At 43.7% G+C, this 12623-nt stretch overlaps 1 protein-coding gene across 1 annotated transcript in view; it reads right to left on the bottom strand.

The window, feature by feature from the left end:
• B4GALNT2 (beta-1,4-N-acetyl-galactosaminyltransferase 2) overlaps window positions 1–12623 on the bottom strand; it is a 184607-nt gene that overhangs the window by 87247 nt on the left and 84737 nt on the right. The window contains exon 3 of the mRNA XM_040438698.1: window positions 4822–4922. Within this exon, the coding sequence (XP_040294632.1) occupies window positions 4822–4922 (101 nt within the window). The remainder of the gene's footprint in view (window positions 1–4821; window positions 4923–12623) is intronic.

Consider the following 12623-nt stretch of genomic DNA (forward strand, 5'->3'; position numbering starts at 1 on the left):
CACAAACAGCCCAGGAGCAGAGCTCCACACCAAGCTGACGACCAAAATCAAACTGACCTTCAGGCTCCACCACACCAACATATAAGGAGGCCTGAGGTCACACTCACCACACCTACCAGACACACCTTAACCCCGTGCATACCAAAATGGGGAAACACCACATCCAAGGAAAAGTGACTCACATGCAAACCACGTTGCCAAAGGCAACCGCATGTGAAGACACAGAGTCACGACCTAACCACGGGTCGTGACACAGTGGTCAGGATTGACCACGGCATCTGAGGGGTTAAATGTCCGTGATCGGCATTACTGCCGGTTGTGGACATGAGCCACGGGTGTCTGCTATAGGAAGAAGGCGGCCACCCAGGAGCGGGCGCTATCTTTAAAGACCCGGCCAGCACCGTACATGTACGGTGCTGGGTGTTAAACTCCAGAAAACCATAACCACTGTTTGTTTAATTAAAATGACAGTGACTAGGCCACCGTGTGTCCCCCAAGAAATTCGCTATGGGGGTCCCTTGGCATGAGCAGCAGAATCTCATGCAGCAGTAAAAGAAGCAACCATTTCAGTCTCCTCAACATGATGGAGCTGTTTTTCAATGTGCTGCATGCTGCTGAGGCCAGTTATCAAGCCGACAGCTCCTGCCTAAACACATACCGTAGGTTCAGGCCTACGTAAACTATGGCCAGTCTCTGTCACATACCCAGTTCTCTGGCCCCATGGATTTCTGGGCAGGCAGACTGGAACAGTGGCCCGAACTGGCACAGCACACTCTCTATAATTTTTCTTGCCCTGACTCCAGTGTCATCTTGAAGAGGGTTTTCAGCAATGCGGGGGGCGTGGTGACAAGTTGTCCTCTGCCAGTTTTGACTTTTGTCAAAATTAACTAAGCTTGGATTCAGGAGGATTTTCACACTCCTCTGGCTGATTCCGATGTATAGATCTTACTCACCTTGCCTTGCTGATTGTGCCCCATCTTGCAACTGTTGCTGTCTGCCTGCCTATTATCACATTCTCATCAGCTTCTGCTGCGGCCTGCAAAAATGCTACTAATGCCTCTAAATCCTCAGTTTATGGATATTCACCTTCCACACGATTGAAATGTAAAAATTCTGTATGTTATTGCTTACAGATAAAAAAAATATATAAAAATTGGGGGGTGGGGGGTGGTTACCCCAGAGCTTGAGAAAGGGGGATGTTGGAGGGAGAAAAAAAAAAATCATAAAAACCCAAAGAGAGTAAGTTTTCCTCCAAATTATGAGTCCTAGGATGCTAGAGGGGGTTAGATACCAACTCAACTTTCAGGACAATTGGAGCAACTTCAGTTTGGCCCGAATCAATTCGGATCCGAACCAAACTTTTTAAAAAATTTGGCGAACCGGACCCAAAACGAATCTCGACTGCTTCGCTCATCTCTAGGTTCGATCAATGAATTAGTGGGCAGCATATACCTTCCAGGTCTACACTGTTTCAGTATAATAAGTATATAAGATCCATTGATCGAAATGCGTAAACAGATATTGCTAAAGATGGCATTTAACATCCATCCTCTTTAATAAAGTTTAAAACTTTGCCTGATTTTCATCAATATAGCTTGATGCGCCTAAGGCCTCTTTCACACTTGCGTTGTTGGGATACGGCATGCACTTCCGTTGCCGGAGGTGCCCGCCGGATCCGGAAAAACGCAAGTGTACTGAAAGCATTTGAAGACGGAACCGTCTTCCAAATGCTTTCAGTGTTACTATGGCACCCAGGACGCTATTAAAGTCCTGGTTGCCATAGTAGGAGCGGGGAGCAGGGGAGCGGTATACTTACAGTCCGTGCGGCTCCCGGGGCGCTCCAGAATGACGTCAGAGCGCCCCATGCGCATGGATGACGTGATCCATGCGATCACGTGATCCATGCGCTCGGGGCGCCCTGACGTCACTCTGGAGCGCCCGGGGAGCCGCACGGACGGTAAGTATGCTGCTCCCCCGCTCCCCGCTACACTTTACCATGGCTGTCAGGACTTTAGCGTCCCGGCAGCCATGGTAACCACTCTGAAAAAGCTAAATGTCGGCTCCGGCAATGCGCCGAAACGACGTTTAGCTTAAGGCCGGATCCGGATCAATGCCTTCCAATGGGCATTAATTCCGGATCCGGCCTTGCGGCAAGTGTTCCGGATTTTTGGCCGGAGCAAAAAGCGCAGTATGCTGCGGTATTTTCTCCGGCCAACAAACGTTCCGTTCCGGAACTGAAGACATCCTGATGCATCCTGAACGGATTTCTCTCCATTCAGAATGCATTAGGATAAAACTGATCAGGATTATTCCGGCATAGAGCCCCGACGACGGAACTCTATGCCGGAAGACAATAACGCAAGTGTGAAAGAGCCCTTAGCTTGATGTCATTTATCCTGATTTGTCATAGCTCAACGTATCGTATGATGTATTCGATTCCAGTGTGCTGAGCCCAAGGTAATGTAATCAACTTTGAATTGTCTTCAGTGTACTCCCCTCTGGTACAATTTTCAACTACAAGCTTTAGATAAAATAGCCGATGACCAGTATTGGCAAAAATATAATGTTTTATATATAGCACATATGGTGAAGAATGGAGAGATCCTTCCGTTCTCAGTGTTAGCACAAACTGAGGCTATGGTTTGTTTGTCTTGGTTTAGATATTTTCAATTACGTTCGGCACTCTCTAATGTAAAGAATAAATCACTGTTGGAGATAGATATCTCTACCTCCTTAAATGAATTTCTAGGGAATTTACACCATAAGGTTAGGATTGCACACTTGTATAAATTCCTACTTAAAGAGGACCTTTCACCAGTTTTTACTTTATAAAAGCAATATCTCACACTGTAGCCCATGTTACCTAAATATCAGATCGCAAAAAAAATTTTATGATATGCTTCTCCGATGCTCCGCTGTGCCCCTCGTTCTGTTTAGGCGCCCTGTATGCTAATTAATAGCATCGGTACAGGGAGGAAGAGACATCAGCTTTTCTCAGTTGGCGTCGTTTCTCCCTGGCTGTGGCACTTTCCAATCACAGCAGACCGCATCACAGCCATTGAGAAAAAACAACTACCTTCTCCCTGACTGTGATGCGGTCTGCTGTGATTGGACAGCGCCACAGCCAGGGAGAAGAGACGCCCACTGAGAAAATCTGATGTCTCCTCCCTGTACAGATGCTATTAATTAGCATACAAGGCGCCTAAACAGAACGAGGGGCACAGCGGCGCAACAGAGAAGCATATCATGAAAAAAAATGGCAATGTGACATCTACTGAACATGGGCTACAGTGTGAGGTATTGCTTTTATAAAGTAAAAACTGGTGAAGAGCCCTCTTTAAGGCACTATTTAATAAAACACAATCACCAGGACAAAGGGCCTAAGGAGTTGATTGTCCAAGGATTCAATTAGAGGGATGGGGAAAATTTATTACTGAATTTGAGTTCAATATCACTTAACTTTTTTCATGTAGTGATACAATTTAATATTTTACATAGATTATATGTCACGCCTTTGTGGCTCAATTAATGTGGGTTAAGAGATAGCTCTAAGTGCTCTGGTCTTGTCCAGAATTAAAAGAATACTCGTTAGCCATTAGTAATTTTATTAATCAGAAATTGAGACTCCTGATTTCATTTTTGGTTGAATGTTGTATATTTGTCACGGGGTTCCGAAGGTGCACTCGGTCCCCCATTGCCCGCAGAACTGTTGCTTAGCTTTTGGAATGAGGTTCTGTGTTTGACCTCATTACCAGGGCGGCTTTACTAGCTGGGTGGCTCCCTGCTCCTAGTCTGCCTTGAGCGCCGAGCTGATCACTCGGTGCTCGACTGGTTGGTCTGTCGGTCATGTGACACTGGCCACGTCACATGACCCTCACTCCCCACTATAAATACAGGCAGCCTGCTGGCTACAGGTTGCCTGTTAATTTCTAGGTTCCTGGCTATTTGTTGGACTGCTGAATACTTACCTGATCCTGTTCCCTGACCATCCTTTTGCCTGCTCCTCCTGTACTGCGCTTCCGTCCTGGTATTGTGACCTCGGCTCCCACCTGACTACTCTCTTAGGACTCCTCTTGAACTTCTTTGCTCTCCTGGTATTTATGACCCCGGCTTCTCCTGACAATTCTCTGCTTGCTCCATTTGTACTATGCAGCTTTCCTGGTATTGACTCGGTCCGTTCACGTCCTGTTGTTTGTCTGTCTGTCATCCCTGCACTTACTCCAAGTTAGGGATTGCCGTCCAGTAGTCCCCTGTCATTAGGACTCGCGAGGCAAGTAGGCAGGGCCAGGGGTAAGGGTGGAGCGCAGTGGTCACTTCCCTCCCCCCTGTATGTGTGTGTACGCGACCGTTACAATATTGACTGATCTCTCTAAGGTAAATTGCCAGAAGTATAGGAAGATTCTTTTGAATAGAATATTGTTTTTGGTGAGATTTCTGATTACTCGAGTTTGGTTCTCACGAGATGTTCCAAATTTGAATACTTGGAAAAATGTGGTTAATAAGGTTAAAAACTATGAGAAGATCCTATATAGGCAAAGAAACAGTCAGGAGAAGTAGACTAAGAGATGGGAAGCTTGGAAGCCTTGATCCTTGATTTTGCATTGATCCTTTTTTCACCCCCAAATTTATGTTTCCATTATTGCCTATTTGAGTAGGATTATGGTGGACCTAGAGATGCATCGCAAGGGTAGGGAGGGGTGGCAAATGGGGAATTATGGGGAATTGAAAATAATACATTTATATTGTAACATGGAATGAAAAATATAATGGTTTGTATATGTTTCTTTTTCCTTAATAAAAAAAAACTTTGAATTGTCTTACCTGGCAGGTTAATTGTGTTGAGCGGCATTACTTGGACTCCATGGATGGGGTATCTTAATGGTGAATTTGAAGGTGCTATTAAAATGTTTTCAGTGCGTTCCCTGTGAACAAAGCATAAAGAGGTATCAAGTTATTTGCCATTTTATAGAGGTTTGTCCTTATTTTCACACCTTGTGTGCCTTTTGTTCACCCCTATTTAGCATCTGTAAGAGATACAGGATATTCAAAGATCTCTATCTGTAAAAATCAGAGTAAGGGCTCATGCACACAACCGTATGTATTTTGCGGTCCCAAAAAAATGCGGATGATGTCCGTGTGACATCCGTATTGCATGTGTTTTTTCTGCGGATCCATTGTAACAATTCCTATCCTTGCAAAACGACAAGAATAGGAAATGTCCTATCTTTTTAGCAGGGCTGCAAAGCAGACATGCTGATGTGAAATGAAAAACATTGAAATAAATAGTCCACATCCGATCCGCATAATTACAGTTGTGTGAATGGAGCCTTAGGCCTCATTCACAGGACCATCACACAGACATTTTTAGAACTAATTAAAGTCGATGAGGCTATTCACATGGCTCGATTTTAACAGCCAGTGAAGACTGGTGTAAAAAAAAATAGAACATCCTATTTTTGTCCGTTTTCATGGTCAGATGGACCCCACTGAAATCAATGGGCCTGTTTTTAACGGCCGTATAGATAGGAGTGCACATGTCTAATGGCCATTAAAAATGGGTTTAAGTGCCTTTTAGGGGAGCGTCAGGTCCTTTCTAGTGTTGATCGAGCATGCTCGGCCGAACACCAGTTCGGCTCGAGCATCTCGATGCTCGGCACATGGCGGTATTCGGCCAAATACCGCATGTGCTCAAGCGCAATGCTCAAGGCTCCTCCCCGCACCTTTCTTGGCTGCTACGCAGCCAATAAACATGCAGGTATGTAATGCCATCACTGTAATGCCGTAGCCATGTTGTATATATACAGTGAGGAACAGAAGTATTTGAACACCCTGCGATTTTGCAAGTTCTCCCACTTAGAAATCATGGAGGGGTCTGAAATTCACATTGTAGGTGCATTCCCATTCTGAGAGACAGAATTAAAAAAATAAATCAGGGAATCACTTTGTAAGATTTTTAAATAATTTATTTGTCTTGCACTGCTGAACATAAGTATTTGAACACCTGAGAAAATCAGTGTTAATATTTGGTACAGAAGCCTTTGTTTGCAATTACAGAGGTCAAACGTTTCCTGTAGTTTTTGACCAGGTTTGCACACACTGCAACAGGGATTTTGGCCCACTCCTCCACACAGACCTCCTCTAGATCTGTCAGGTTTCGGGGCTGTCGCTGAGCAACACAGAGTTTCAGCTCCCTCAAAAGCTGTTCTATTGGATTTAGGTATGCAGACTGGCTAGGCCACTCCAGAACCTTGATATGCTTCTTATGGAGCCACTGCTTGGTTATCCTGGCTGTGTGCTTCGGGTCGTTGTCATGTTGGAAGACCCAGCCACGACCCATCTTCAATGCTCTGACTGAGGGAAGGAGGTTGTTCCTCAAAATCTCACAATAAATGGCCCCATTCATCCTCTCCTTAATACAGTGCAGTCGTCCTGTCCCCTTCACAGAAAAGCACCCCCAAAGCATGATGTTACCACCCCCCATGCTTCACAGTAGGGATGGTGTTCTTGGGATGCAACTCATCCTTTTTCCTCCAAACACGACGAGTGAAGTTTAGACCAAAAAGTTCTACTTTGGTCTCATCTGACCAAATGACTTTCTCCCATGCCTCCTCTGGATCATCCAGATGGTCATTGGCAAACTTAAGACAGGCCTGGACATGTGATGATTTGAGCAGGGGAACCTTCCGTGCATTGCATAATTTGAAACCATGACGGCGTAGTGTTCTACCGACAGTGACCTTTGAAACTGTGGTCCCAGCTCTCTTCCTGTCATTGACCAGCTCCTCCCTTGTAGTTCTGGGCTGATTCCTCACCTTTCTTATCAGTGATACCCCACGAGGTGAGATCTTTAGCCTCTTCCATTTTCTAAAAATTGCTCCAACAGTTGATCTATTTTCACCAAGCTGCTTGGCAATTGCCCCGTAGACCTTCTCAGCTTTGTGGAGGTCCACAATTTTGTCTCTGGTGTCTTTTGACAGCTCTTTGGTCTTGCCCATGGTAGTAGTTTGCATCTGACTGACTGTGGGGTGGACTGGTGTCTTTAAAAAGCTCAGACAGGAGCTACTAAGTTAGATTAATTAGTGAAGTAGAGGTGGACTTTTTAACCACCTCCGGACCGCCTAACGCAGATTCGCGTTCCGGAGGTGGCAGCCCTGCGCAGAGTCACGCATATATGCGTCATCTCGCGAGACGCGAGATTTCCTGTGAACGCGCGCACACAGGCGCACGCGTTCACAGGATCGGAAGGTAAGCGAGTGGATCTCCAGCCTGCCATCGGCGATCGTTCGCTGGCAGGCTGGAGATGTGATTTTTTTTTAACCCCTAACAGGTATATTAGACGCTGTTTTGATAACAGCGTCTAATATACCTGCTACCTGGTCCTCTGGTGGTCCCCTTTGTTTGGATCGACCACCAGAGGACACAGATAGCTCAGTAATATGTTGCACCAAGCACCACTACACTACACCCCCCCCCCTGTCACTTATTAACCCCTTATTCACCCTTGATCACCCCTGATCACCCCATATAGACTCCCTGATCACCCCCCTGTCATTGATTACCCCCCTGTCATTGATCACCCCCCTGTAAAGCTCCATTCAGATGTCCGCATGATTTTTACGGATCCACTGATAGACTGATCGGATCCGCAAAACGCATACGGACGTCTGAATGGAGCCTTACAGGGGCGTGATCAATGACTGTGGTGATCACCCCATATAGACTCCCTGATCACCCCCCTGTCATTGATTACCCCTCTGTCATTGATCACCCCCCTGTAAAGCTCCATTCAGATGTCCGCATGATTTTTATGGATCCACTGATAGATGGATCGGATCCGCAAAACGCATACGGATGTCTGAATGGAGCCTTACAGGTGGCGTGATCAATGACTGTGGTGATCACCCCATATAGACTCCCTGATCACCCCCCCTGTCATTGATCACCCCCCCTGTCAGGCTGCATTCAGATGTCCGTATGATTTTTACGGATCCACTGATAGACTGATCGGATCCGCAAAACACATACGGACATCTGAATGGAGCCTTATAGGGGGGTGATCAATGACAGGGGGGTGATCACCCCATATAGACTCCCTGATCACCCCCCTGTCATTGATCACCCCCCTGTCATTGATCACCCCTCTGTAAGGCTCCATTCAGACATTTTTTTGGCCCAAGTTAGCGGAAAGGGAGACTTTGTGAGAAAAAAATAAATAAAATCAATTTCCGCTAACTTGTGCCAAAAAAAAAAAATTCTATGAACTCGCCATGCCCCTCATTGAATACCTTGGGGTGTCTTCTTTCCAAAATGGGGTCACATGTGGGGTATTTATACTGCCCTGGCATTTTAGGGGCCCTAAAGCGTGAGAAGAAGTCTGGGATCCAAATGTCTAAAAATGCCCTCATAAAAGGAATGTGGGCCCCTTTGCGCATCTAGGCTGCAAAAAAGTGTCACACATCTGGTATCGCCGTATTCAGGAGAAGTTGGGGAATGTGTTTTGGGGTGTCATTTTACATATATCCATGCTTGGTGAGAGAAATATATTGGCAAAAGACAACTTTTCCCATTTTTTTTATACAAAGTTGGCATTTGACCAAGATATTTATCTCACCCAGCATGGGTATATGTAAAATGACACCCCAAAACACATTCCCCAACTTCTCCTGAGTACGGCGATACCACATGTGTGGCACTTTTTTACAGCCTAGGTGGGCAAAGGGGCCCACATTCCAAAGAGCACCTTTCGGATTTCACAGGTCATTTACCTACTTACCACACATTAGGGCCCCTGGAAAATGCCAGGGCAGTATAACTACCCCACAAGTGACCCCATTTTGGAAAGAAGACACCCCAAGGTATTCCGTGAGGGGCATGGCGAGTTCCTAGAATTTTTTATTTTTTGTCACAAGTTAGTGGAAAATGATGATTTTTTTTTTTTCTTACAAAGTCTCATATTCCACTAACTTGTGACAAAAAATAAAAACTTCCATGAACTCACTATGCCCATCAGCGAATACCTTGGGGTGTCTTCTTTCCAAAATGGGGTCACTTGTGGGGTAGTTATACTGCCCTGGCATTCTAGGGGCCCAAATGTGTGGTAAGGAGTTTGAAATCAAATTCTGTAAAAAATGACCGGTGAAATCCGAAAGGTGCTCTTTGGAATATGGGCCCCTTTGCCCACCTAGGCTGCAAAAAAGTGTTACACATCTGGTATCCCCGTATTCAGGAGAAGTTGGGGAATGTGTTTTGGGGTGTCATTTTACATATACCCATGCTGGGTGAGAGAAATATCTTGGCAAAAGACAACTTTTCCCATTTTTTTTATACAAAGTTGGCATTTGACCAAGATATTTATCTCACCCAGCATGGGTATATGTAAAATGACACCCCAAAACACATTCCCCAACTTCTCCTGAATACGGAGATACCACAAAAAAAAAAAAAAAATCATCATTTTCCGCTAACTTGTGACAAAAAATAAAAAGTTCTATAAACTCACTATGCCCATTAGCGAATACCTTAGGGTGTCTACTTTCCGAAATGGGGTCATTTGTGGGGTGTTTGTACTGTCTGGCCATTGTAGAACCTCAGGAAACATGACAGGTGCTCAGAAAGTCAGAGCTGCTTCAAAAAGCGGAAATTCACATTTTTGTACCATAGTTTGTAAACGCTATGGGCCAGATTTATCATTAGCTCAGGTCCGAATAATGGAGTGAAAAAGTCCCAAAAAAGTCCCAAACGCTAAAACTGCGCACAAATTTGCGACTTTTTTCTGCTCTGCACTATGCTCGCCAGTTTTCTGAAAGTGGGCGTGTTTTCTTATGTAAATGAATCGCTAGACAGATTTACTATTGGGACTATTTAAAAAAGTCGCAAAAAAGTCGCAAAAAAGTCCCAATTTCACTCCAGTGAGGACCATGCTTATCTTATGAGACTTTTTAATAGAACATGCGACTTTTTCATAAAAACGTGCGACTTTTTCATAAAAACGTGCGACTTTTGTAAAGCTGCTTACTGACGGATAAACTGCTACTGTCAAACCACATTTATTACAGTCTTAAAGGGCCGATCATAAATCTGACTTGGCTAAAACTGACTTTAGCCATATGTTAAAGTGGAGTGAGCTGTCAGAGTCATGATAAATCTGGCCCTATCAGACTCTATTTTAGTGTGCACTGTTACTATCACAGCGCACTACTGGCAGGTGGTTGCAGCGCTCCTAGTGTTAGTCGTTCACTCAGTATATATCCCTAACTAGACTTATTACTTAGCAGAACATCAGCTGGCTAAAATGTAAACTTGTATCACTCTCTGCCCCCCGACATGTTTAGCCAAACACTTGGCGTCCTCAGGGGTTTGGGCAGTGAACTGTTCACTGGCCAAACACAGAGGAAATATCACAATTCACATCAACACGAAAGAAAAAAACAACACGAAGAGGGAAGAGACGTAAGACCAAGATACAACAGACATTAGAAGAAACACAAAGCACAGTAGTCAATTTTAGTACTACTACACTGACTATTTTACAGATTTCCTTATTAAACAAAGGTTTGAAATTTGCTTCCACCAATAAATTCAACAAATTCGACACTTATGTAGGAGTAGAGAAGTTTATACGCCAGTTGTGTCTCAAAAAATATTTTATTAAAAACCCCATTAGGGAATAATTGGATCTGGGAATAGGAAATAAATATCAAGTGTAGGATATATCGGAATGGCTCACCCTCCAAGTTGCTATGAAAAAGGGTGCTCCCCCTAAAAAGGTTACCCCAAACCTTAAAAGGAGATAAAATATTAAATAGAAGGAGTCGTGGAAGGAGTCGTGTTAACTCTGAAACGCGTATGGTGTAGACAAGTCTCAACAAAAGGAAAGAAACGAAAGTGTAGACAAGTTTGCAGCCAATCTGGAAAGAAACGAAAGCCCTGCCGTGTGAAAAAGACACAAAGCGAAGGCGAACTTCAAGTAGGGCCAAATTCACATTGACCCTAGTTTACCAAACGGACTGTTTCTCCCCCTTTTGTGCAAGTTTATCCAATGCAAGTGTACATCTCACGATAAAGTAGATTGGAGTTATAATCATCTGCGCTGATAACTCGTGGGACGCCACGCTAAGCGCAATTATCCTAACATTTTTCTACCTATACAAAAAGTGAGTACTTGCCATATTGTATCACAGTGCAGTAGTGAAGCTATAACTGCGAGACGAAGTCACCTCTATAAAAAGGAATGCTCGCATTTATACGCTAAGGACAGTTCTCTGTTCCCATATTGAAAGACTAACGCATTCAACAATTTTTTTCCTGCTTGGAAGAATCGCACATTGCGGACCAATATAGTGACTGTTTTCTTATCCTGTATTTCAGCGATCCTATTAGAGATATCCACTATTAACCATCTGATGCATGACGTCAATAACCCTTAGTAGTATCACATTCTATCTGTATTGATATATATTTATTCATTGATATATATTTATTCATTTATTTATTTATTCACAGTATAGATTTATGTATTTTAGGTGTATTATTAATTTATCAGGTACCGAATGTATATTTAATAAATTGTTTTAAACATAATATTGTGTAGTGATCGATGTGAACTAGATGTAGGTGTGCCCCTCTTATTCTATTTGAAATAAATATCAACACACACGTTTAAAACCCAAATCGACCAAATACCGAAGACAGGAATTAAGTCAGGAGATCATGACGTTTCGGAAATTCATTGAATATGACATCCGTAAATTAAAGGTAGATACAAATAGAAGTAACAACTTGACAAGACAAGAGAGAGAAGCTATAAAACGGTTACAATTGCACAGGGCCGAACTGGGGATAAAAACCAGCCCTGGAAAAAGTTGCATACCAGCCCCACAGAATTGCGTCATTATTTACTTGTTTATAATAGGAGAAAGCATTCATTTTAAAACACGTGTGTAAACACGAATATGAACTTTGCCCCACAATAGCTCTTTTGTAGAACCCCCATTGTTTATATTATCACAGTAGACCAGCTTTTCCCAACCAGGATGCCTCCAGCTGTTGCAAAACTACAACTCTCAGCATGCCCAGACAGCGTTTGGCTGTCAGGGCATGCTGGGAAATGTAGTTTTGCAGCAGCTGGAGGCATCCTTGTAGGGAAACACTCGAATCCTACAAATCCTGTACATAAGAATTGTGTGAACGGTGTAAGAAACAAAGTGATCCAAACTCAATATTCTTTTAATATGAAAAAATAAAGAGTCCTTTTTTAACAAAGTATTCGGATTTGGATTTGAAAAAAATTGGAAATACAGGGTAATACAGCGCCACATACCTCTTACATACAGGGTAATACAGCGCCTCATACCTCTTACATACAGGGTAATACAGCGCCTCATAGCTCTTACATACAGGGTAATACAGTGCCTCATACCTCTTACATACAGGGTAATACAGCGCCTCATACCTCTTACATACAGGGTAATACAGCGCCTCATACCTCTTACATACAGGGTAATACAGCGCCTCATACCTCTTACATACAGGGTAATACAGCGCCCCATACCTCTTTCATCCAGTGACGTCTCTTTGATGTAGATGTTCTCTTTCCTCATCTTCTCCTTTTGGACCTTCAGACC

This window comes from Bufo bufo, chromosome 6 (assembly GCF_905171765.1).
Source record: "Bufo bufo chromosome 6, aBufBuf1.1, whole genome shotgun sequence".
NCBI lineage: Eukaryota > Metazoa > Chordata > Amphibia > Anura > Bufonidae > Bufo > Bufo bufo.